This window comes from Mesoplodon mirus, assembly GCF_964341445.2.
Source record: "Mesoplodon mirus genome assembly, chromosome: 19".
In the NCBI taxonomy this organism is placed as follows: domain Eukaryota; kingdom Metazoa; phylum Chordata; class Mammalia; order Artiodactyla; family Ziphiidae; genus Mesoplodon; species Mesoplodon mirus.
In genome coordinates, this window is record NC_138995.1 from 29,458,994 (window position 1) to 29,485,798 (window position 26,805).

General features: G+C 52.0%; 1 protein-coding gene across 1 annotated transcript; it reads right to left on the reverse strand.

The window, feature by feature from the left end:
* Positions 1–820: 820 nt before the first annotated feature.
* On the reverse strand, positions 821–26,142 carry MMP2 (matrix metallopeptidase 2). The gene is made up of 13 exons (XM_082607717.1): positions 25,654–26,142; positions 22,864–23,090; positions 21,864–22,012; positions 20,685–20,813; positions 20,288–20,461; positions 17,400–17,573; positions 16,370–16,543; positions 14,070–14,225; positions 12,706–12,841; positions 8,704–8,840; positions 7,578–7,737; positions 2,921–3,030; positions 821–1,445 (listed from the first exon to the last, which is right to left on the reverse strand). Exons 1-13 carry the CDS (start codon positions 25,807–25,809, stop codon positions 1,342–1,344), a joined length of 1,986 nt encoding a protein of 661 aa, XP_082463843.1. The 5' UTR covers positions 25,810–26,142; the 3' UTR covers positions 821–1,341.
* Between the last annotated feature and the right edge of the window lie 663 nt (positions 26,143–26,805).

Here is a 26,805-nt window from a genome sequence, read left to right on the forward strand (position 1 = left end):
AATCTCCTTCTCTAGGTCATCTTTGGCCTTGAGTCAGGATGTTACCCAGTATCTATGGTATCCTGGGAAAATCACTTTTCTCCAAGCCTTAGTTTCCTTATCAATAAAAGTTGACTAATAATATTCTCCCTTCTTTAGGTTGCTATAAAGGTTAAATGAAGTGATGCATGTGAAGTGCCTGGCATATAGTAAGCGTTCTATTAATGGAAGGGGTATTACTGTTGTTCACGGTTATTAGTATTAGAATTGGTGTTATTGTCAACGAAGAAACTGAGACTCAAGAAGAGAGGAAACCTTGAACAAGGCCCTGCAATTAAATAACAGAAACGCTGCTGTTCCAGGGCTCTTTCCACGGGACAGAGGGACTCCAGCTCACCCACCCTGAGTCTCTCGCTGTTTATTTGGGCATCTGTGACTTTTCCAGCATATGTTACCTGTATGCTGCAGGGAGTGGAGGTTTAGACTTTCTAAGTTTCCTCTTCTGGCTGGGGCTGGGGTCCCTCTAGTCTCTGCTAAAACAGCCGGCCAACATGGCCACTCAATCGGTGTCTTTATTCATACTCGTTGATTTTTCCCACGGGGAAACTGCTGAAGGGAGAGGAGGGGAGAGCTGGGTGAGGAGCCGGGGTTTGGTTTTCCTCCATCCAGTGGAGTAAGTGACAGAGGAGGGACATACTAAATAGAGTGACCAAGGGGACCATCACCACGTGGGCTGAGATGCATCGTGCAGTGACTTCAGATAACCTGAGTCCTTCTGTCAGGAAATGCAGTTTCAAAGTGGAAAAATAAAAAAGATCAAAAACCAAACAAACAAACAAAGTGCATACAAAGCAAACTGCTAATGTAGGGACGGTTCTAAGGCAGCCAGCAGTGAGAAGGCCAGGTGTCTGGCGTGGCCACCGGGCTGTGCCCCTCTCCCACTGCCCCATGCCGGGCCAGGCTGTCGGGCCACCAGTGCCCTCTTCAGACAGTCTCTGTTGGCTCCAAGGGTGCTGTACAGCCACAGAAGATTGTGGAAGGAGAAGAGCCTGAAGGGTGATAGCACCAGCGCAGCCCAAGACAGGGCTGCATTGAGAATATCAAAGCATCTCTTTGGGGGTGGCTCTGGAGGGCTGGTGAGGTGTGGAGGGGGAGGGGCACCTGGGAGGGGTACAATCAGCACCTTTCTTGGAGCACAGGGCAGAGCCACTCTGTGGTTTCTTAAGTTACCAGGTGGGAGTGAGAATGCTGATTAACTACAGAGCTGAGGGCTGCCAGGCCCATCTGGGTCCTTCCCTGGTGCTCGGGGCCCAGTGTGCAGAAAGTGATAGAGAGGCAGGCCCTGGGGGAGGCAGAGACAGCTCAGCAGCCCAGCCAGTCGGACTTGATGCTTCCGAACTTCACGCTCTTCAGACTTTGGTTCTCCAACTTCAGGTAATACGCACCCTTGAAGAAGTAGCTGTGACCTGGGATGAGAAAGAGAAGAGGCTGTGACCGAGCCATCCTCAGGCATTACGGCACAGGGAAGGTTCCTGAGAGCTTTACAAGTCTGCCTGCCATAGGGAAGAAGCTTTTAAATCACAGGACACCCCTGTGAGGCTGGAAGAAGGGAAACGGCTGTGGAATTATGCTCTCCGAGTCTTTGTTTCTTCATCTTTAAGATGTGGATAACAATACCACCTCTTAAGGCTTCTGAGGATTAAATGAGATGATATATGCTATAATTAAGATAAATAACAGAACTCCACTGAGCGCAAGCTCCAAACTAGGCACTTTCCTTTTCCAGAGGTGGCAAACCGGGAGGCTGCTAGCCCCATCGGGCCCACAGATTGGTTTTATTTAGTTCACACAAGTTTTTTGTTTTGTTTTGTTTTGAATAACTGGCTAACATGTAAACATCTGGAAATTTCATATGAAAATACAGATTTCTCACTTCCTTTTAAAAGAGTTAGAATATCTAATAACACTGCTCCCCTTTTCTTGCAGGGCAGAGATCACCAGAAGCCGAGAAGCAACTGTTCCCTGAAAATGAGCCATGTGCTCTCTGGTGCTCCACAGAGCCCACCACTCCCTACTGTCTGCCTTGCCCGCTTCACTTATTCATGCCACCAGCTTGGCCCCTGTGGGCTTTGGGATTTCTTACTCCTAACATATATGATCTCATTTTCTTCCTTTCAAACACTGGCGTATAGTAGGTGCTCAGTAGACATTTATTTCTGAAGATAATCTTTAACCTAGCACCTGATTGTATCCTGCTTTTTCCTGGACATGTAAGACCTTTAGCCCCTGGAGGTCAGGGCCATGTGCTTAGCGTGTGATAGGAACTCAAGAAGCATCTTTGTGAAATTTAATTGAAATCTCCTCTAAAAAGCCAAACTGAACTCATTTCCAGGGCCCTAGAGACTTCCCAGAAGCCTCCTCAGGAATATGGTTTCGAAACTCCAAACTCTATCCCTCGCTGGTTTGGTGTTTCATTCAGCAAGGGACCAGGGACAAATTGAGCCGATGGGATATCTCTGCCACCTCAGCAGCAGGGCCTAACAAAGTTTGTGCTGTCTCAAATGGAGCCATCCTTCTGCTAATGGGAAGCAGTCACAAGGCCTCTTGTGGAACCCAAAAGGGCCTGGATCAAACCCCAGAATGAATCCAGGGCACTGAGCCCAGGTTTCTCACTCCCAGCAGGCCTCCCGCCCTCCCTGCTCCCTGGCTCCAGGCTCTGCAGCTGTGAGGGGCCTTTCTGGGTCTTATTGCCTGGAGCCAGCTGAGTGAGCAGAGGTCAGGGGTCTGGATGCCTTCCCAGCACTGGGTTGAAGGGGCTGGTTTGTTTTCCCGGGGCGCCGCATGCTTTCCTGCACAATAAGGGAGTGTGTGCTTGCGAGGACAGGGCCCTGTCTGGGGGGCAGGGAGTCCTAGAAAGTGGACAGAGGCCTGGGCAGCTCACCCCCGCCCTGCAGGTCCACCACGGCATCCAGGTTATCAGGGATGGCGTTCCAGGCATCTGCGATGAGCTTGGGGAAGCCAGGATCCATTTTCTTCTTCACCTCATTGTATCTGCAAGGAAATGGCCATGGTGAACCTGTGGGAATCCCTAAAGGCCAGCCCTTCCCCAGCCTGATGGGAGGGCCAGGATGATGGCTCCTGGGTGAGCCTGGGAAGCCAGACCTAGCCCTTCAGGGAGGCCACTGACTGGAGCTGAGGGGCAGTGAGTCAGACCTGGGTAAATCCTAATTCCACTACTCACTAATTAGGTGACTTCGGAAAGTCCCATGAAAACAATCTTGTGATTACTGCTCACGTTTAAGCAGTGTGTTACCCACCTTCCATATACTTTCTCAATCCTTTTGACAACCCTAAGACACAGTCACTGCCATAATACCCATTTTTTTTTTTTTTTTTGCGGTATGCGGGCCTCTCACTGTAGTGGCCTCTCCCATTGCGGAGCACAGGCTCTGGACGCGCAGGCTCAGTGGCCATGGCTCACGGGCCCAGCTGCTCCGCGGCATGTGGGATCTTCCCGGACCGGGGCGCGAACCCATGTCCCCTGCATCGGCAGGCGGACTCTCAACCACTGCGCCACCAGGGAAGCCCCATAATACCCATTTTATAGACCAGAGGCTTAAAAAGGGCACCCAGTTTCTAAGTGGGAGTCCAACCCCGGCCTGTCTGACTCAGGGCAGCAAACTGCTCTCTGAGCCTCAGTTTTACCATCTGTAAAATGGGTTATAATTAATTTAATGTATTTAATTAACATATATGTGAAACAGAGTAAAACATGCAAAGTGCCTATCCCAGTATCTGGTACTGGGTAGGTATCTGGGAAATGTCAGTTCCCTTACAAACTCTGATCCCTGCTGCAGTACAAACAGCACTGGCCCAGGAGCCCAGAGACAGGGTCCTGCCCCATCACTGCCCTTCACGGCTCAGCTTGGACAAATACTGCTTCTTCATCTGTCAAGTGGAGCTGACAGTCCACATCCTGGGCGATGGTCTTGGCTGGGACCGTGAGGTTACAGTACAAGGTGGTGCGTGACCCCAAACCCTGTCAGCCACAGGGCGACTTCCTGCCACCTCAGTCCCAATCGCAGTTCTCAGGGCAAGTCGTTGTCTTGGGCTCTGCCTTTAATTTGTGTAAATACCTTGAGTATTAGTTGGCATATTCTTCTTTCTGGCTAGCAACATCTGTGTCTTTTTAATTTGGAGGGAGAATTTTTAAACGCTGGGGTTATTTTCATGCCATTGCTTCTCCACTTACACTCAATATATTTATTATTCTGTAAATATTTAATGAGCTCCCACTATGTCACTGTGGATATGGTAATCAACAAGATAAAGTCTTGCCCTCATGATGCTGATTTTCTAGATAGATCTGTGTTTGAATGCCATCCCGGTGACAGTCAAGCATCAGCCTCATAGCTGACTCTCTTCTTCCCCACAGCCAGCCTGATGACCTCCGCCCCAGATGCCAAAAGCAGCTTCCTCTCTGAGCCCCCTTCTACAGGGGTCTTCCCCCTGTGCCCATCACCCTCAGAACTGCCAGAAAAGCCTCCCTAATCCCAGTTCTGTCATGAGACTTCTTTTTGCCAAACCTAGCATGCTTCCTCATGACCTGGGGTACCAAAACCAAGTTTCCCAGCTCAAAATTCTAGCAATCCATCCATGTCACCTGCACTGACCTCCCAAACTACATTCTCTAGAGTGATGATGGCTGAGAGCTATGTGTCCTTGAACTTGCCCTCATTTCTTTCTCACCCTACCCACGGAAGGTAGGGACAGCAGGAAGCGACCCCATTTGATGGATGAGGGAACTGAAGCTTGGAGAAGTGAATCAATTTGCTTCCAAGTTCTTTTCCTCCAGGAAGAATACAGCATGGAGCCATCAGAACATGTTGGCTCTGAACAGGACCACACCTCTTCACATTCCTCTCTGTCCCCAGAGCCTCCTCCTACAGTGTTTCCTGCTCGCTGGTGCACTCTTTTGAAAGGCTTCTCTGTGACCCTCTGAACTTCTCCCTTCTGGCTGTAGAATTGCAGTGCAGAGCAGGTGTTAAGAACACAGACATTGGGCTTCCCTGGTGGCGCAGTGGTTGAGAGTCTGCCTGCCGATGCAGGGGACACGGGTTCGTGCCCCGGTCCGGGAAGATCCCACATGCCGCGGAGCGGCTGGGCCCGTGAGCCATGGCCCCTGAGCCTGCGCGTCCGGAGCCTGTGCTCCGCAACAGGAGAGGCCACAACAGTGAGAGGCCCACGAACACACACACACACACACACACAAAAAAGAACACAGACATTTGTGTCCAAGCTTTTTCAAAGGTATATCCTTGAGGCACTTCAGCCTGAGTTTCTACACTTAGAAAATGGAGCTAATAATAGCATCTACCTTAAATGAGAAATACAGGTGAAATGTACAGCCGTGGGATGTGGTACAGGTCCCGTCACAAGAGCCATCACTATTTTATTTGTATGTGTTTATGTCTCTTCCCCTCACGATATTGTAAGTTCCACAGAGCGACTATTTCTTGACCACTGTCTTCCAGCACCTAGGTAATTGCCTGGCACATAGGAGATATTGAATATATTATTGTGGGTTTAGTGGAAGCTTCTAGAAGCAAGGGCTGAGCACTCCCTGGCATGACCTAGGGTTTGCCCAATCTGGAAGCAGCTGCTCGTCCTCTGTCATTCTGGAGCGTTCTCTCCTTCTCCAGAAAGGAGGCCTGGGCATCGGCAGACTCCACCAGGACCAGTGTCTCGAGCTCGTTAACTACCTCTCCTGGGAAAAAGATCCATCTCCTTTGGAAACCCCACCCAGATCCTCCAATAGATGTTTCAGTTCTGCTGCTTTTAAGGAAGATTCACAGAACTTCCTCCGTAGAGCAGGCTGTCCATCCCAGATCCAGGCTTTGTGAGGTGGGCTTGCTGTGGAAAAGGACTGGGAAGCAGATAACTCTGCCCAAAACCCAGCAAGGTACCACCACAGCATGAGCATCAGTGTGTGTGTGTGTGTGTGTGTGTGTGCGCGCGCGTGCACGTGGACACGTCTGTTCTCATATGTTTACATTCACCATACATGCTGGAGGGTGATTATAAATGTCCTTTCAACACCATGATTCAAAGACAAGGGTTCTATGATTCTGCTCTGTGAGGCTGGGCCTCTTGCTGTGCATGATTCTAAGATCTGGAGATTCGGAGTGCCTACTGAGCCGAGATGCCCTTCCACAGTACGTGCGCGTGCCTGAGAGTGTTCTGGAGCCTGTGGGCAGAGTGCCTGCTCCGTGGTTTCCTGGCTGACTGTTTCCTTTCTTGAGGCTTGAGATATCAATCAGCTTAAGTTGCTAAGTATCTTAGCGATATGTCTGGAATTCCACCCTGCCACGGCAGCCTGGGACATAAACAGCTCCTGAATGCAGGGCAGCTGGGGGCGGGTGGTGGGGAGGAGACGGGAGGAGAGAGGCCTTGGGAGGGAAGCAGGATTGTTCCAGGGGTGGCAGACAAAGGTCCAGATGCAGCCACGGGAGGAAACATGGGGACGCTAGGAGGGAAGGAGGAAGATCACCCCTCCCCCACCGACCCAATGACCCTGAGGGTACAGTGCAGGGGGCCCAGGGTTAGAAGCCAGAAGAAGCGGTTATAATCCTATGATCTGTGGCCAACACACTTGCCTATAAATAACTTAGCCAAGTTGGTTCATTTCTATGGACCTCAGATTCCTCACTTAGGAAATGTGAAGATTTAAAATTAAACTCCTGAGGTCCGGGCTGCCTCTCACTAACCTTTCCTGGAGATCAGGCTCCCTGACCCTCAGGCCTGACCGTGGCCTCTCAGAATCAGACCCTTCCCTTTAGATGAGCTGGAGCAGAGAGTTACCTGCTTCCACACTGGCCCCCGGCCAGCCTGAGCCCACAGCTACTGAGCCTGTGGCAGATGGGCCAGAAGGTGCCACTGTTTTCAATGAGGCCAGATTTGGATGCTGGCTCCAGTGGACACCCGTCTCAGTTTTCATCCTATGTTTGCCATCTGCCATCCCTGGCTCCACCACCCCCACCTCTTGGGACCCCACTATCTCAGGTACAGTGTAGAAAAGTGAAGAATGTTCTCTGGGAGCCAGAATTCCAGGGTTTAAATCCCAGCCTGCCACTACTTGGCTGTGTGACTTTAAGCTAGACACTTAACCTCCCTGAACCCCTTTCTTCACCTGTAAAATGGGAGGAATAGTAATAATAATATCCACCCCATAAAGCCTTTGGAATGGTGTCTGGCACATAGCATCAGAGTAGCAGCTATTATTTTTATTTTTATCACTCCCTTCTTCAGTGATTCACTCTAAAATATGGGGCTCCAGACCAGACGGACATGGGCCCAATCCAAAGACTTCTGAGAAGGGAAAGGAGGATCTAACCAGAATTGTACCAGTAATGTGTCCAAGAATAGTTCACCCCGTGGTGACTTTTCAGAGGGCCAATAACCCTGGCAGATTAGAGACCAGAGAGGGGGCATCCGTGGTCCACCAGGCTCCAAACTTAACCCAGGAGGCTCAAAGCCAGTGTCTTCTCTCTGTCCACGCAGCTGGCGGTGCTGCTCTCCTGTGCACCGCCCTCCCTTACCTCCAGAACTTGTCTCCAGCGAAGATGTACGTCTTCTTGTTCTTGCTCCAGTTAAAGGCAGCATCCACTTTTTGGACATCAGGGGGAAGCCCCAGGCTGGTCAGTGGCTTGGGGTATCCTCGCTCCAGGGTGCTGGCTGAATAGACCCAGTATTCATTCCCTGGGGTGGAAGAAGAGGGTGGGCTGGTGGCAGGTGCTGGAGGCTGTTCCTCCCACCATCCATCTGCCAGGGACCCCACTGTGGCCTTTCTCAGCAGGGACACAAATTCTGCCTAGTTCCGGATTCAGTGTCCAGAATCAGGGTCCACATATAAGGTTTTACAAATCGGTTATGGAAGGTCCCTGGCCAAGAAGGTAAGCGGGAGTGAGTCCTAGCCTGGCTCCACTCACCAAGCCAGAGACTCTAAGTGCCACACCTGCTGTGAATAGGCACCTTTTTCTAATTTGCACAAAGGTCCCCTGTGAGCCAGCAGCTGCCCTCGTCACTCTGGGATGGAGGAGCTGGGAAGCCGGCTGGTGGAACATGCGCCCGTGGCGCTTCAGTGCCCCCAGGAAGCCACCCCTGCGCCTCCACCGCAGCCTTTCCTGAGCTCCCTCATAACAGCCTGGTTTTCTGTCTCCCCCACTAGTTCATGAGCTCCCTGAGAGCAGGGGCTGCATCTCTGGCACATGATAGGTGCTCGAATAAAGATTAAATGAGCAGGGTTTCCCAAATGTTACCCATGTGACCCCACCTCGATGATTTTTACCACTTATAGAGTCTCCTCGTATTACTTAACTCTTGAATTAACATTTTGCTTTCAAGGAATTCATTTTGAAGTCTATAGAAATAAATTTAAACATTAAAAATGAAAATAAATAGGTGTTTAAAAAATTCTAATTAAAACTGTCATCTGCCAAAGGCACTAGCATTAGGAAGGTGTTAAAGACACTAGAACTAAAGTGTCCTTTTCCCTCTGGAAAAGGAATCAGAAGGATTGAAAAGGAATTAAAAGGTTATTGAAATGGTCGTTCTGTGGGCCAATGCTAGTTGATGCTGGGTGTCTGAACCCATCTCCCAGATGATGGTTGAAAGAGTGGATCCGTACAGGAGAGCTGAGGGCCAGGCAGCTCCCCTCCCACACACCTGCAAAGAACACAGCTTTCTCCTCCTGTGGGGCCTCGTATACAGCATCGATCTTTTCCGGGAGCTCAGGCCAGAATGTGGCCACCAGCAGGGGCCCCATGGGCTTGTCACGTGGTGTCACTGTTCGCCAAATGAACCTGGGTGGGGGAAGGGGACACAGGAAACCACACCTTCAGTCACTCTGCAGTTGTAACTGCACATGCCTCTATAAACCCTCTCAGAAACATCCCTGGATGATTCCCTGGGAGGGGGGGAGGGAAGATCAAAGAAAGGGTGGAGAAGGACTGGAGAATGGGCAGAGCCCCCTCTGCAAGATGCCAGGGCTGAGAAGCAACCTTTTGCTCACCCTCCTGTTCCCTCCTCCAGGAAGCCTTCCCTAACTACTTCTGTCCCTTACTGTGTTCTCCCTCCTCTGAGCCTCTTAAAATCATCAACACTGAGTGCCCAGAAGAGTAGCTTGATTGTTTGTTTTTTTTAAGTGTCTTATCTTTCCTGTCAGATTCAAAGCCAATTCAGGCAGAGGCTGATGGCGCTCAAAAGTATTTCCTGAATTGAAATGATGGGTTCAGGCACTTTGGAGTAGTAAAGGAGTAGTAAAGAGCCATCGTTTATTGAGGGCCTACTAAGTGCCAAGCACTTTATGTGGCTTGTAAAATGTCAATTTCAATGTCAATATTATAAGATAATATGCACTCACAGTGGTCTACCCAGCATCTATTATCTTACTTCCCTATCATCCTTCCTCACAAAATTCCCACATTTATGGCCCCTCCTTTCCTATAGGTGGACCTAATCCCCATTCTGATGAGTTTAAGCTACCGGCTCTCAAAGTGTGATCTCTAGACCAACACCTGGAACTCATTAGAAATGCAAATTATTGGGCCCCACTCAGGACCCATGAATCAGACTCTCTGGGCTTGGGGCCCAGTAATCTGTGTCTTAAGAGCCTTCCAGATGATTCTAATGCATGCCAAAGTTTGAGAACCACGGATCTAAGCCTATCGGAGCTTAGCATTCCCTGGCAACTGTTATTGATTCAGCAGTGGCCATATGTCCTATGTTGGCACAATAAGATTGAACACATACACTTATATTTCACATCTGGAGATCTGTCTCTCTCTTTCTTTTCTGCTGGATGTTTGCAAGGAAGTTTATAGCCCCAGTTGCCACTGGCAGCCATTGTGTGACCCTGAGGGACCCAGTCTTAGGATGAAGTCAATGCCAAGGAGAGCAGTGGACAAAGACATCATTGAATCAGTGACCCTCTTTCTGCCCCTGGAGGCAGCCCTACCCCTGGACTTTGTACCATGTGGGAGTAATTTCTTTTCATTGTTTAAGCTGGTTTGAGCTGGGATTCTCTGTTACTTGCAGCCAAAACATCCTGATACAGGAAAGTATCACAATCCTTACTTGGCAAATGACGCTCAGAGAGGTAATGGAATTACCAGGATTCAAATCCACATCTGACTCCAAAGTCTGAGTTTAATTATCCTACAGTACTGCCTTTCTTGTCCCCCACAATGCCTAGCACCAATTTCTGCATATGGTCAGCGCTTAAATATTTACTGATTAATTCAAGGAATCCGTTAAACACTCATCAACGTCCTTTTGAAAGAAAGTGTGATGTGTCAGGCCGGTGATGGCTCTGACCTTGGCCTAGGCACTGCACCCTTTCCTAACTCTGTACGCAGATCTGCAGGTGTGGTCAGGGCTTCTTTAGGGAGAAGTGCTCCAGACCAAGGGTGGTGCTGGGGCATGGGGCCCCTGGGCTCACCCCTTCCCCAGCCCTGTCATGGGGGCTGCAGGACAGCACTGACATCTGTTGTTACATGTCCTGGTTTGGGCATTCATGGCCTGAGGGACCTGACTTCTCACTGCATTTTGGGTCTCATCTCGCTCTGTATTCTTGCCCTCTCTCTCCCTACTGGCATGTGCCCCCCGGCACCTAGCCCAGCGCCTGAAGCAGAGGAGCCCCTTCACAAGAGTTTCTGGAACATCTTCAGCCTCACCAGGCTCTCCCGGGATAAGCCAGGAACTTTCACATCTCTACGGTTTTGTTCTTGCAGTTCCCTCGTCTCAAACACGCTCCCACCCTGCCAGCCCCATCACGTCCATCCGCATCTGCTTCTCCTCTGACGTTTCCCCTTGAGTGCTGCTTCACCTGCAGAGCTTTTCCTTCACTTGGACGTGTCCACAAGCATTTTGCTAATGTCCCTTGCAGTCACATCTCTTTCATTCTGCCATGTCAGTCCTCTATGCTTCTGTTCCCTAAACCAGACTGGGGGTGCTCAAACTTTAATGTGCATCAGAATCACTGCGGAAATTTTTTTTTTCTTTTTTGGCTGTGCCACATGGCTTGTGAGATCTTAGTTCCCCTACCAGGGATTGAACCCAGGCCCTCGACAGTGAAAGCTCAGAGTCCTAACCACTGGACCGCCAGGAATTCCCTTGGGGAAATTTTCTTAAATGCAGATGCCTGGGACCCATTCCCAGAGATTCCAGTCAGAGGGCCTGAGGGTGGGGATAGAAACTCACACGTTTAACCCTCACACCCTAGGTGGTTTCTGTGTGGGAGATCCATTGACCTCTTTTTGAGGACACCGATTCAGGCATTAAGCAGCCCCTCCGCCTCTAGAACAACACCTCACACCCCCAGCTCCCAAAGCCTAGCAAAGGATTTGGCACAGTAGATGGTAAGTAATTATTTGTCGATAATAACAGCTAGTACACTTGAATGCACTTAGTCTGTGTCAGGCACTGTTTTAAGCACTAAGCTCACCTAATCCTTACAACAGCCCTGTGAGATAGGTTGGAATATTCGTCCCATTTTAGAGATGAGGAAATTGAGGTTAAAAAGAGATACACAATTAACTTGCCTATAATCGTGCAACTGGTTAGTAGCAGGTCCAGGATTCTAACTCAGCCAATCTGGCTCCAGAACCATTCTCTCAGCTATTATGCTCTATGGGTGGACAGATGGATGGATGATGAATGGCTTGATGATGGATATGGACAATGGATGATGGATGGACAGATAATAGATATATGGATGGATGATGGACAGACAGGTGAATGGATTGATGGATGATGGATGGACCCTTTAACGTAGTCCTAGATTCTGCCTGCCTTTAGGATAGCTGGGTGAGTCTCAGCCCTGATGGATTGAGTCGGGGCCTTTTTTTTTTTTTTTTTTGCAGTACGCGGGCCTCTCACTGTTGTGGCCTCTCCCGTTGTGGAGCACAGGCTCTGGACGCGTAGGCTCAGCGGCCATGGCTCACGGGCCCAGCCACTCTGCGGCATGTGGGATCCTCCCGGACTGGGGCACAAACCTGTGTTCCCTGCAACGGCAGGCGGACTCTCAACCACTGTGCCACCAGGGAAGCCCAGGGCCTTTATTTATAGCACGAAGCACACCACCTCTTTCTACTCTGTGGTTACTTGCTCCTCATACATAGAACGTTTTAGGTCAAGGCCATTCCAGGAGAAGGCCTGTGGTAGACTGGATTATTGTTCCTAATTCTTCCCTCCATCCCTAGTTTAGAAGTATACATCCATGTGTGTTGTCACACGACTATGCAGTACTATCCCCTAGAGTAGGCATTGGGCTCGGCCATGTGCTTTGCTTGAGCCAGTGGAATATTCTCAAACATGCGGAGACTGAAGGCTTTAAATGTGCTTGTGTGGTTTGATTTGGCCTCTTGTGCTCCTGCCATCTGCCACAAGTAGCCGGTAATCCCAGAAGAATGAGTGACATGCAGAGCAAACCTGAGCCCAAAGTGCAGCCCGAAGCCAAGGCACCTAGTAGACCCACAGACTAGGAGAGGGCACAAGAAATGCCTGTTGTGGTAGCCACCAGCATCTATCTAACACGCAGCAAAAATGGTCTCATACAGGCCATTCTGTGAAGCCCACAGTGGGATCCTTGAGCAAGAGATGGAGGCATGAGAATAACGGAGAATGGGCAGAGGGCAAGGAGGACAAGAAGCAAGATCCCGCACGTACCGGTCCTTGAAGAAGAAGATCTCCCCGCGGATCTGAGAGATGCCATCAAAGACGATGTCCTGTTTGCAGATCTCAGGAGTGATGGGGCCCAGCGTGGGCGTGGGGCCGGTGCCAATGTCAATGTCAGGGGAGGCCCCTGGGGGAGGACACCTGACCTCAGACTCTCCCCAGCTCCAGGGGTTCTCCCTACCAGGCTGAGCCCCTAGGCTGGCCCACCCAACCTGTGAAGCATCAGAAGAATAGTATTCTGGCCTTGGTGTCAGCCCAGGGAGGATGGGGGATGAGGCCTGGACTTGGAGAGAGGAGACTGAACGAAACCAGAATCCTGTGGCCCTTCGTCTTTTACAAATGCTCTTCCCTGACATCCTCAGAATCAGTCCTCTCTACATCCCTAAGAGGTAGGCATCATTATTACCCCCATTTTACAGATGAGGAAACTGAGGCCCAGAAAGGTTGTATATGATTTGCCCAAATATTTAAACCCAAAGCTCATGTTAGTAAGCCCACAAGAGAGTCACGGCGGTCAGAGGGGATACTCGTGTGTCCAGCATTTCCTTCACTCCTTAGGATAACCAGCCACAGTTTAGAGATGAAGAAACTGAGTCGAAAGAGGTAAAGACTGGCTCCATCTCTTGCAGCTGGTGAGTGGCAGAGGCAGCACTCGAACCCACAGCCTCTCACTCTACTGCAGTTCTTCCCCAAGTCCAATGTTCCCCACACTTCATCACTCCAGAGCCAGTTTCATGATTTCAGCTTTGTCCAGGTACCACCAGTACTATTATATATTTACTTTTCTTTTTTTAAAATGGTGTTACTTTGTAAACTCTGGCCTCACTGTAAGCATTAATATAAATAAAATCCTTAGTTTCAGGTACTAGTTGTATTGATCCTATTACACGTTAAAATAGAAGAGTCGTTAGGAAGACTAGAAACTTGCACCCCAGTATCACTAAGGTCATTCCAGGCACTGGGAAACTCTACCCTGTGTTTAGCTAATTCTCCTGGATTCTAAACCTCACTTGGATGCATAAACCTGGTTGATCTTGGGCCAGAGGGTTACCTTTCTCAGACCTCAGTTGACCCACCTAGAAAATGGAGAGTCCATTTCTGCCCCGCCTGCCTCACAGCATGGCTCTGGGGAACCAAGTGGGGCACAGACACTGGTGTTATTTGGAAAGGAAAGGGCTGTCCAAGAGCCCCCTTGGAGAGTTGCTCTGACACACCTGGACCAGGTTAACACTTCTGCCCTTGTCTCCTGCAGTCCTAGACAAATGGGACCTGGATGGTTCTACTCCCTGGGCCTCCATTCCCAGTGGCATGACCTCCCCAGATCCCTGCCCCAGGGACCCCAAGCTGAGGCTTACCATAGAGCTCTTGAATGCCCTTGATGTCATCATGTGACAGGCGGAAGTTCTTGGTGTAGGTGTAAATGGGGGCCATTAGGGCTCCGGGATCCTCTGAGTGCTCCAGCCCCATTGCATGGCCAAACTCATGGGCTGCCACAAGGAACAGGCTGTACCCTGAGGCCCGCAGGGAGGGGAGGAGGGACAGAAAGACAGGGAGAGAGATGAGAGAGAAGTCAGGCCTGGCCCTGGCGATGGCGACATTTGAGGACATCCCCATGGTGGGACTGAGAGCGTGGAGGTGACATGTACTGATTTTTCCTTCTCCCAAGAATTCTGGGGTTAACAGACCATGCCTATTGTTTTCAAGGAGAGTCAACCAAAGTCCGCTTGTCCCTTTCCAGGTGGGCTGCATGTGTGCTATAAAGGGGAGCATGTAGCATCGGCAAATCCTCTCTGTAGAGTCCCATTTGTTAAAAATCCTGTTTCCTGGCTCTTTCTCTATAAAGACTAAGGACAAAACCTGCTCTGTGGGGTCTCCAAAGAGGTAACCCCTGGGACCCCCATTTCTGCTCCAGGGGAAGCAGTAAAAAGACTCTCACTTGGAGTGGTTGCCCAAGCTCAAGCCAGACAGTGGGCAAACCCTACTGTCACACCCTGTTGTGTATTGAATTGTGTCCCTCCAAACCCCACGTACCTGTGACTATCTATTCGGTAACAGAGTCTTGGCAGATAAATTAAGATGCAAGTTAAAATGAAGCCATACTGCAGTAGGGTGGACCCTTAATCCAATGTGACCCATGTCCTTATAAGAAAAGAAGATAGGGCTTCCCTGGTGGCGCAGTGGTTGAGAGTCCGCCTGCCGATGCAGGGGACACGGGTTCATGACCTGGTCCAGGAAGATCCCACATGCTGCGGAGCGGCTGGGCCCGTGAGCCATGGCCGCTGAGCCTGCGCGTCCGGAGCCTGTGCTCCACAACGGGAGAGGCCACAACAGTGAGAGGCCCGCGTACCGCAAAAAAAAAAAAAAAAAAAAAAAAAAAAGAAAAGAAAAGAAAAGAAGATACTTAGAGATGAACATATATGGCCAAATAACAACAGAGGCAGAGGTTGGAGGGATACAGCCTCTAGAGGGAATGTGGCCTTACCCACACCTTGATTTTAGACTTCTAGATGACTGACTCCAGAAGTGCAAGAGAATAAATTTCTGTTGTTTGAAGCCACCTGGTTGGCGGTACCCTGTTATGGCCGCCCTAGGACACTAATACGCCACCCCCCAGGTGCACCACACCTGCTCTGGAGCCTTAAACCACTCAGGCAGGTGGAGAACCCCACCTTTAGGTAGAGACTGCAGCAGGTAAAATCAGGGTATGTCTTAGCATGGCACTTGGTGGAGGATGAGAAAAACTCCTTTGGCCAGCCTCTGTCAGCTGGCGTTCTCCAAGTTCCATCTCATTGAGAGTAAAAAAGAAGAAAAGTAACTTAAAGAGAGGCTGACCTAATTCTGGCTGGCCCAGGACCAGCACTCTCACCTGGCCATCTGGGGCCTTGAACCCAATGACACTGGGCCCTACAGCCTAGAGTGGGCACAGTGCCCCCAAGGATTCTGTTCACTGCAGTGACCACACAGTACAGTCATGACCTGTCTCCTGGTCACCCTCTCGCTCCAGCCTGTGAGTCCTGGAGGGCAGAGAACTGTCCCAGGTAGCTGTGTTTTCAACACCCAGCACGGACGAGGACCCCTCCATTCACAACTTGGCAAAGGATGGCGCCCATGGGGCAGGAGGGCTGTGGACGATTCCCCGTGCTGCATGGAGGGTGGAGAGAGCAAAGATGAGGCTCCTCCTGTTTTCCTTTCTTCTGCCCACCTGGCTCCCTGAAGGCAGCTCTCTGCTGGAGTGCGAATGCCTCGCAGGAGAATCATCTCTCTGGGGCAGGGCTCCCTGTGCCCAGCATTGAGACATTTTGGGGTTTGACAGCCCCACCTGGAGGGGTACATATGTGGGAGGGAAAAGCAGCATCTCCTTGGGAAAGCTGGTTCCCACCCAGGAATCGGGTACTAGGATGGACGGGATCTTATTTCGGAGGCCATGTCTCTGCCCGGAGGAACAAGGCCAAGGCAGGGACACTGTCTCTACGAGGAACGGACAGCATCTCTGCCAAGTGGGCGGGTCTGTTGTGGGCAGTGTCTCTACCAGGGTAGGTGGGTGTCTGGGGGCAGTGTCTGTGGCTGAGGTGGGTGGGGACTCTGGAAGATTTCCAGGTCAGTCGCGGGCGGGGCGGGGTGTGCAGTGTCTTTGCCCAATGGCCAGGGCTCCTACCTTGGTCGGGGCAGAAGCCCCACTTGCGGTCATCGTCGTAGTTGGCCGTGGTCGCACACCACAACTTCCCATCGCTGCGGCCGGCGCTGGTGCAGCTCTCGTGCTTGTTGCCCAGGAAGGTGAAGGGGAAGACACAGGGGGCACCTTCCGAGTTCCCGCCCACAGTGGACATGGCTGTGGGGTTAGGGACATGGGTCAGCGGGCAGCGGGGGGTCTGGGGCCACCACCAGGGAGCAATGATATGATGCGGCCATTAATAAACCAGGCTTACTGAGTACTTGCTCAGTCCGGGGCACGTGTTCAAGTGCTTTACACACCGCTCACCCCCTTGGCCCCCTCCAACAACCCTGTGAGGCTGGGACCCTAGGTTACCCCCCATTTCATGGATGGGGTGACTGGAGCTCAGAGAGATTAAGTAACTTGCCTGGGCACATGCTGCTAGGAAGTGGCAGGGCTGGGGTGCAAACCCAGGCAGCCAGATTCCAGAGCTTTAATTAGCCTCCCATGGATGGGACCACAGCGGCTAGAGGCAAAGAGGGCTGGGCAGAGCTGAAGGTGTCAACACATTTCCCGAGACCGGGAGCTCCATCACACATGGTCTCGCGGGAGACCTACCTGTATCTCCTACAGAGAGCAGGGACTCAGCAAATGTCTGCTGAAGGAAAGGAGGAAGAAAAGAAGGGAAGGAGGGAGGGAGTCCTTATTGAAAAACAGAGACCAAAGGAGATACAGACTAAGACAAAGAAAGGCAGGCAATAGAGACATTGAGATCAGAGAGAGGAAGAGACAATTGCCAGGGAGGCTGCGAGACTGTGGGCCATTCAGAGGGTCCTGGGTGGACCTGACATTAGACATCACCAGCCAATTCAGCTGAACTGGCTGTTGGTGCCCAGCGTCTGTCCTGATTTTGGTGTCCGTGCTGGACCAGCTGCTAAGCACCCTGACTAGCGCCCCGGTCCTGGGGAAAGGAGGTGGGGACAGGGCTCCTGTGGGTTTGCTATCGAAGGACAGGGAGAGGCGTGACACCTACCGGTCTCGGGGCAGAAGCCGTACTTCTTGTCGCGGTCATAGTCCTCGGTGGTGCCACACCAGCGGTAGCCATCGGTACGGCCCTCCGTGGTGCAGCTGTCATAGGATGTACCCTGGAAGCGGAACGGGAACTTGCAGGGCTGTCCGTCGGCGTTGCCACCCATGGTGAACAGGGCTGGGGTGCAGGAGAGAGGGGGAGGATGCGAATGTGAGGGAGACCGCCCATCTGCCCACGGGAGCATCTGCTGGGCACCTGCCTGGGCGCAGAGCTGGCTTGCTGCCCACCTGCCCGCTCATACCAGGGAAATTGTAGCGTTGGTAAAATGTTAAAAAAACGTCTATCCTGGCTGGTAAACTGCTGCTCCTCTGAGCTCCCAGGGGGTAACTACCCCTGCCTACATGGCCAACCCCATCCTGCCCCTGGGACCTTATGGACGGCTCCTCGACACCAGCAATAAAATAGTTAACACCTGGCACACAGTGGGGCCCTCAGATCCCTGCCCCAGCCCCAGGATCACTGTCCACTCTGGCTGGTTGTTGCCCACATCCCTGCGGATTGCTAAATATATCATCCATGGTGGGCAGGATGGCAAGAGTCTCTCCATTTGATAGATCGGGAAACTGAGGTTTGCAGAAGCTGGTTCCAGAACTGCTTATGGTCATAGAAACGGAAAAACTGGATGAGGGCTGTAACTGAAAACAACAAAACACACTGAATCGGAATCTCTCCCTTCCTCTGTCACACACGCTCGTGCACACAGAGAAAGCTTCACCTCCTTTCAACCCCAGGCCCTTTCCTGGATGCTGCAGTCCCTGCACGAGGGAGGAGAAGAGGAGATGGAGGGCAGGACAGGGACGTGGTGTTTTTGGGGACCTTTCAAGTCACACCCCAGGCTCCCACTCTGACCTCCCCAAGACTTGGGCCATGACTAGAGAGTTCAGGGCAGATAGTGGGATTAAGAGTCTGGGCTTATCTGTCTTGGGGTCTTCCCCTGCTCCCCTGTACCCTCATCCACCCCAAAGCTACAAAATGGTGTGTCTTTGGATTTGCCAACTAGCAAAACCACAAGTGCATAACAAGGACCATCTGTGCACTACGGCGCCAGAGGTGACCTCACCAGCCCCCGTTAACTCCGCCATGGCCAGAATTGAGCCCAGTCCGTGGTGACCCCAGCACAGGTCTTGGGGCCCCATACCCTCACTGCTCCCGTCTCCCCAACCAAGTGACCTTCTCCTGCAATGCCAGAAACAAGGGGATGAATGGAGGAAGAAACACTGAGGCCAGATGCCTTGGTGACCTCAAAGTGGGAAAGGCAATTGTTAAATATATCATCCATGGTGGGCAGGATGGTGTTAACCTCAGTGGAGGCCAGTCTCCACCTCTGGCCTTCCATCAGCTGCATTTCTACCACCCAGGAAGCCCCCATCTCCTCTCAGATCCTTGCCCCCAAAGGGATGGAGAGAAGCAGACGCTGACTCAGCAGTCAGGAGGGGCTGAGTAACCAGAACCTCTGCCCCAAGACCCAAACACGTGCATGTCGTGCGTACTTGCATCTGGCTAAAGACCAAATCAATGGCTAATGTTCAGGGCAGGGAAAAACCCTTCCCTAACTTATGAATTCCAGCTGTTTCCACTTCTATTATCAAGACATTCTGTTCTAAACACAGGGGTTGACACATGGGAGGGTTAACGCCATCTAAATCCTTACTGGGAAATGCAAGATACATTAAATATTTTTGGTTTTAAATATTTCTGACTTATTGATGGTCAATGTCTTGAACTCTTACTTAATACAAAGTATTGCGTGCACTTTGGTACCAAAAGCGTAAACAGGAACACAGTTAACTAGGTCTTTGTTTTTTCCTTCTGTCAATATGGCTAATGCTTAGGGTTCAGTTGCAATAAAGTCACAGAGATTCACAAACATGTAAAATTACAGCCAAGAAGACAGGGAATCTTTATGGGATAGTGAATACTTTTTAAAAGTATTTTAAAAGGTTTTGGACTTTCTCCCCTTCTCCCCAAACTTTCTCAGCTTTCAATCTCTAGAATCATTAAACACGATGACTTGATAGAGTATGAAGTACGTATGCTGTCCTTTTATGATTTCTGATTATGAAGTGTGTCAAGGATAGATAGATGAAAAAGGATTGAGTGTGTATGTCAATACCCTCACCTTTTAAAAAACTTTTCCCTCTACATTGCTTCAAAATATCTGAAGCTTGTGTCTCAAGCACTGACAAAAAGGCACACACAAATACTGCGTCAAACCTAATGCCTTTGCCAAGACACAGAGATGCAGCCACAAGCAAAGACAGATGGAGACCAAGAAAGGCAGACGCAACAGCTCCCAGACACCCCCCCACCCTCGCCACACACACACACACACATACTCAGAGTCCAAATCAGAACCAGAAGTGATGGCTGAAATTCCCTAGGTTGGCGTCCCCAAGCCAGGCTGGGTACCAGCCTTGGTGTCTGAGTCTTGCCTCCCAATCCCACTGCGAGGCTTCTCATCTACCCCCAAGCCTCTCCTCATGCCCTTGAACCTCCAATCCTGCTGGAGGGTAGAGAGTGGTTCTCTAGAGATCCGCTGGGCATTTTCATCATTCTAAGTTCCTCTAACGCATGTTAGAAAAAAATAATTAGTGCATCAAACTGGTGAGTTCAAAAATATTATTACTCATGATAAAACTTAAAGAAAAAAAGGAATTGATTTAATGAAAGTATTAACTGAATAATGGAACAGATGAGAGGGGCACAGTGATGGCTCAGATCAGGACATGGGGCCTGAAGGAAGTTGAGGGGACACTGGTTGACTGGCAGTGCCAGGCCTGGAGAGTGTGGAGGCCGGGAAGGTGGAGGCCTGGGGCCAGGAGGACACTCACCTTCATGGGGGCAGAAGCCGTACTTGCCGTCCTTGTCGAAGTTGTAGGTGGTGGAACACCAGAGGAAGCCGTCGCTGCGGCCCGTGTCCGTGCAGCTGGTGTACTCCTTGCCGTTGAACAGGAAGGGGAACTTGCAGTACTCCCCGTCGGCGTTCCCATACTTCACGCGGACCACTGAGGGGCCACACAGGGTGGAGGGTGAACCTCTCCAGGCCTTTCTTTGGAGACCAGGCTTGTGACTCACCAGGGTGTGTGACCTCCCTCCCCCTCCCATTTGAGCAGATGGAGGGGTCCGCGGTTGCCAGGGAAGCCAAAATCTTTGTTGCTAGGTGACAGGGAGGCATGCAGAGGACCGGCGGGCGAGGAGGCTTGGGCGCGTGGATGGTCACTTTCTTACCTTGCCCTTCTCCCAGGGTCCACAGCTCATCGTCGTCAAAGTGAGAGTCTCCCCCGACACCAGGGCCTGGGGCGAAGGCGTGAGCCAGAAGCCCGTCTTTGCCGTCAAAAGGGTACCCATCTCCATGCTCTGAAACACACTGGATCTCAGCTTCTAGCTACCCCGCTGGGCACTGAAACCCAAGCACATGCCATCCATGGTTGGGGCCCTTTAGCCCACCTAGCATCTGTCCCCTTCCCTTGTCCTGTTGGGTTATCCAGGACTGGGGACACAATGAGTCTAGAGTATTGCTGACTTGACTGTCACCATCCTATGGTCTCACTACTCCCTCAAGTCTACACAGCCTTCAGAATCTCTGCCACCAACCTTTACTGTCTACACTACTGCCAATGACACTACAGCTATCCACATACCTACACTGCCATACCAGTCTCCTCACCACCCACCCTCATTGTCCAGTGTCTATACCATCTACCCTCAAGTCCACACTGTTCTCCCTCAGCCGTATCACCTCCCTTCATGTCACACTATCCCCAGTGGCCACAACACTCACCCTTATAACTGCTTTGCCACCCAGGGCCACATGCCTACACTGTCTCCTGTGCCTGTGTCACTTACCCTCCTCACATACCACTCACAATGTCTACATTGCCTACCTTCGTGTCTACACTACTGCCAGTGTTCCCACCCCAACACACATGGCGCCCTGGATCCTGGGTTCTATTCCACTTACTCTCATGTCTACACTGGTCCATCTGACCCACTCTCATATCTAGAGTTCCTCAGTGTCTCTGAGTGTCATCCAATAGAACTCCCTGCCATGATGGAAATGTTCTTTGTCCAACTTAATAGTCTGATGTGGCTACTGAGCACTTGAAATCTGACTAGTGTGACAGAGAAACTGAATTTCAAATTTTATTTAATTTTAACTAATTTAAAAGTAAGTAGCCCTATGGATCCAGGGGCTACCACGTTGGACAGGAGATGGGGAGCCATTTGCTTTCAGGTTCACACGGCCTCCAGGGAGTCATGTCACTGCCTTCCTATCAACGTGGCTCTCCAGTGTCTCATCTTCTGCCCTCCAAGCTAAGCTGGAAAGGAGTCCCCTGTGCCTCTCTAATGTCCGGATCGCCCCCTTGTCTCTGCACTGACCCCCCTGCTGGCCCCTCTTCTGCCTACCCCAGCGGCCAAAGTTGATCATGATGTCAGCTTCTCCATCATGGATCCGAGAAAACCGCAGTGGAGTCACACCACTCCAGACTCGGAAGGCACGAGCGAAGGCGTCGTCCACTGTCTCAGGGTCCAGATCAGGGGTGTAGCCGATGATCCTGGAGGTGGCAGAAGGGCACGTGAGTGTGCAAAGGAACGTGCGTGTACCTATGCATGTGAGTGTGTGCGTGTGTGCAAGGGTGTGTGTGTGTGCAAGGGTGTGCATACATGGGAGGGGTGTGCGAGTCTGTGTGCACGAGCGTGTGCATGTGAGTGTGGATGCACAGGCAGACAATGCGTGTGCATGTTGAGTAGAGCTCCCTGGGAGAAGAGCCCGCCCAGAGTGCCTTGAGGTCCGGCAGTGCCTCAGATCAGCCTGTGTCTTCAGGCCCCGCCTCAGGCGTCTCTTCCTTCCCTCTGGCCGAGGGAGAAGGATGGGGGTGTAAATAGTGCATTAAGGGACACAGCACAGAGATCTCATCCTTGGAGTCCAACATGAGCCGTACAGAACAGAGCCCGCAGCCCAATTAACAACTAATTATAACAACAAAAAACCCAATTAGCAACCAATCATCAAGTTCCCTTTACCCGCCCCAATGACCTCATCTGATAATAATAGTGACTAGCATTTATTACACTCTTACTACATGCTGGACACTAAAAGCCCTTTATACATATGATCCAGTTCCCAAGCCGTAAGTAAGGCTTCATTTCAACCCCATTTGGCAGATTGGAAAGCCAAGGCTCAGAGCGCTGAAAAGGAAGGAGTCCAATGCTGCACAGCCAGTAAGTGTGAGATTCAAGTCCTGGTCTGTCTTATTCCAGGTCCTAAGAATTCTGCATGCAAGCTCCTTAAGAGGCCAAGTCCTCCCAAGATAGCTCCCGGGTCCCCGGAGCGGGGAGGCAACGCCCAATGAGACGCGGTGTCCCTTGGCCCAGGGCCCTGCCTCCCGCAGCCCTGCCCCGGCACCTGTAGGTGATCTGGTTCTTGTCCCACTTGGGCTTGCGGGGGAAGAAGTTGTAGTTGGCCACGTCGGGGTTGCCGCAGCGCGGCTTCCGCATGGTCTCGATGGTGCTCTGGTCCAGTTCACCTGTCTGGGGTAGCCCGAAGAACTTCTGCATCTTCTTCAGCGTGTCCTTCAGCACAAACAGGTTACAACTCTCCTTGGGGCAGCCGTAGAAGGTGTTCAGGTATTGCTGGAAGAAGTAAGCACCCCGGCACAGGCAGCCACGTTAGGATGGCATAGTACTGACCAAAGGAGTCAGGGACCCAAGGGCACTGGGTGGAGTCCCAGGTTCCCAAACCAGCTCTGTCACCCACTAGCCGAGTGACATAAAAGCTGTAGAGAGCACGGCTTGGGAGCACATGTTGAGTGCTTACTATGGGCCCAGGCACTAATGTCAGCTTGTGTTAACTCACTGAATGCTCACAGCAACTCTATCATGTAGACAGTCCATCATACAGGAGGAAACTAAAGCACAGAGAGGTTAAGAAACTTGCCTAAGATCACACAGCTCACAAATGGCAGAACTGAATTTGGACCCAAGCAAACTGGCTCCAGAGGCCAGGCTTAGAACTGTACCTCTCTACCACCCCTCTATACCTCCATCGTCTCTTTTAATCCACCAAACTGCTGATGACATAGGGATTACTTTCCTCACTTTTCTTTAAAGAGGTTCAAGGGCTATGTGCCAGGGCTCCAGCAGCAGTCAGTCCTGGGTTCAAATCCTGAATCTGCCATTCCCCAGAAGAAAACAGTCCTGTCCCTCAGGTCCTGTGCAGCAGGCTCTGCCCAAACGGAGGCCAAAACCAAACAGGCCCCTGCAGGGCATCGGGGACCAATCAGCTCATTTATTTGTTGAACAAATACTTTTTGACACGTACCAGGCGCCAAGCCTGGTGCTAGTGCTGGGGGTCAAGTGGTGAGCACGACAGATGTTTCTAGTCTCTAGGGTTTAAATCCCAGTGTGGGGAGGCTGATGGACCACAAATAAGTGGAAAATTAAATATGTGATAGGAATGGTGGGAGGAGCCAGGAGATCTCATTACTGGGGCCCTAACCTTGTTTGAGAGGGTAGTTAGGAAAGAAGAAATAAAGGGTATAATAATAATAATGATAATAACAATATAATGACTAATACTTATTGAGCACTTACCATGTCCCAGGTACCCTTCAAAGTGTCTAAGATTACCTCTCCTCGAACCCCAAGACAGGTACCATTATTACCCTCAGTTTGCAGAAGCAGTTGAGAGAAGTTAAGTCACTTGCCCAAGATTTACTAGTCCAGTTGGTTAGTGCACCCCCAGATTTGAGGCCAGGCAGACTAAGTTCAAAGCCTGGCTTCTCAAGCCCCCGTCCCCACTGCATTGCCTCTGGGCAACATGGACTTCCATATGCTGTAGAAAGCATGGGGACCCAGGTAGCTTTGTCAGTGCTCCAAAGCTCCACCCTCGCCCTCAGCCATTGCCCCCTCATTATGCAGACCACCTCCAGACCCTTGAGAAAAATAACCCCCTAAAACTGTAAGGTCTCCCAACCCATTTGTCCAGAGAAGGCAGAGACCTAGATGCTGGAAAAGGGGCAGGGGTGGTGTCACATCCAGAGAAGGGGCCCCCCAGGTGACCAGGGGGCACGAGGATCCTGTCCTGGGCAGTTTGGGGACCACGTTGAAGGAGAATAGGGGCTTTCTAAGGTGGCTGAAGCAATAACGTGGCAGATGTCTTGTGCGCTGGAAAGAACATCTTGAGGGGTCCCCAGCCCGAGGCGCTTACAGGGTGAGAGGGAGGGCCCTTCAGCTGCCCCCATCTCTGCTTGTGCAGTGTGGTGGCCTGGATGCCCCTCTGGCCAGGCGCGCGCGCGTGCGAGCGCGCGCTCGCAAAACAACATCTGAGCCGCAGCTCGGAGCCCCGCCAGGAGGGAGGGCTCCCTGGCCGCTCTCCGACCCCAGCCGGCCTCAGTCCGCCCCCGCCCCACGCGCCAGGGCCCTCGTGCCGCCCCTCCCTCCGCCCTGCCGGCCAATTCTCTCCTTCTGTCCTCCGACCCCTCCGGAGAAGTTCGAGGAAAGTTTCTGAGGTCCAATCCTTGACCCTCCTTGACCGACTTGCTCATTGAGCCACTGGAAAAAGCGCTGTCCTCTTCCCTCCTGCCCCCAATGCTTGCCAAAAGGTCCCGGGGAGCGGTTTGTCCAAGGCCCTTCTCCAGATGTGTGCCAAAGGTTCCCAGACGTTTGCCAAAGTTCCGCTTTGCTCAGAGCTCCCACCCTCACGTGTGCAAAAACTTATCCAACTTTTGTGCCAAAGGCCCCTCTTTTCTAAGTCCCACAGGGGTTTAAAGGATCCTCCACCGTTTGCAAAAGAGACCCCTTTAGGCTTTTTGCCAAAGGCCTAGCAGGACGCTGGCCAACGGCCTCGTTAGCCAACCCCCCAGATGTGTCCAAGAGATGTATACAAAGCCGCCCCCCTTTGCCAAATCCCGGATACTAGACAATGTCCTTACTATTTGCAAAGGGGGCCCATTCCAGCGGTTTGCCAAAGCACCCCCCGCGCCCCCCGCTGTGTCCTGAAAGTTGCCAAATTGGGCTTCTCCTCTTACCGCAGCTCCCCAGCCCCTCCTCCCGCGAACCAGACCACCGCATGATGTTTGCTGAAGCCCCTCCCCCACGCTGTGTGCCCTCCGTGGGGATGGGGGGAGGGGTGGCCCTTCCTCCACCTCCTAAGTTTGTCTAAACTCGGTTGGATGAGGCTCGCTTCGGAACTCACCACAGCCAACTCTTTGTCCGTTTTGGGGGCGACATCTCCAGGAAACTTGATGATGGGCGACGGCGCGGCGGTGGCGCGGCCCAACAGGCAGCCCAGGACGCAGAGCGCCCGCAGGGGGCCGGCCAGCGGGCCCCAAGCCACTCGCGCCTCGGTCATTGCGCTCCCGGGCCCCGCGCGTCGCCCGGGGGGTGGCTGGCTCGGTGCGTGTGGCCGCGTCGCCGCCTGGCTGGCGCCTGCTCCCCCGCGTAGCGCTGCGCCCCCAGGGGCTGTTCGACTCGGTCTCCTCGGCTTTGCCCGGCTCAGCGGCGCATGGTCCGGCCCCCAGCCCTCGCCGCCGCCGCCAGCTCTCGCCGGTCCTGGCAAAGCCTTTGTATGTTTAAAGCCCCAGATGCGTAGCTCCAGCCACCGCCGGAGGAAGTCTGGATGCAGCGGAAACAAGGGAGGGCAGCCGCCAGATGTGGCCGGCTGGGCTGGGAGGGCGCTGGCAGTGCGGCGCCGGGTGGAGGGGAGCGCTCAGGCCCGCCCCTCTCCGCCCCATTCCCCCTCTCGCCCTCCTCCTCTTTTCTCCTTTCTTTTCCTTTCTCCGCCTCTTTTCCCCTCAGCCAGAGCTTTGGGCCTCTGCGAGAACCATCAGTGCGGCGACCTTCCAACCTTTACTCCCCAATCCGGGCGCAAAACCTATGGAACCTCTGTTGGGAAACATCTGGCGCGACCACTCTAGACACTTGACGTCCTGAGGCTGGAGAGCAGCGGTTCTTGGAGGGACGCGCGGGGGGCCGGACGGGGGGCCGGACGGCGGGCCGGACGGCCTGCACTCCCAGGGGCGTAGGTCAGAGATGGGGAGGAAGGGTCAGGAACAGATGATCAGCTGCACCTATAGATCGTCAGAGAAAGAGATTTTAGATGATTAGAGATGGAGAGAGAGAGATGAGAGAGATAGGCAGAAATGGAAAGAGATACAGAGATGGAAACAAAGTGAAGGCCCCTCCCTCCCTTCCTCCCTTCCTTCCTTCCTTCCTTCCTTCTCCTTCCCCTCTTCTTCCTTCTATGACTATTTAAGCATTTACTTGGCTTCAGGCATAATGCTAGGTGCTAGATAAACACCTGGAAACCCAGCAGTCCTGGTCTCTGTCCCTGAGGAATGTCCCATTC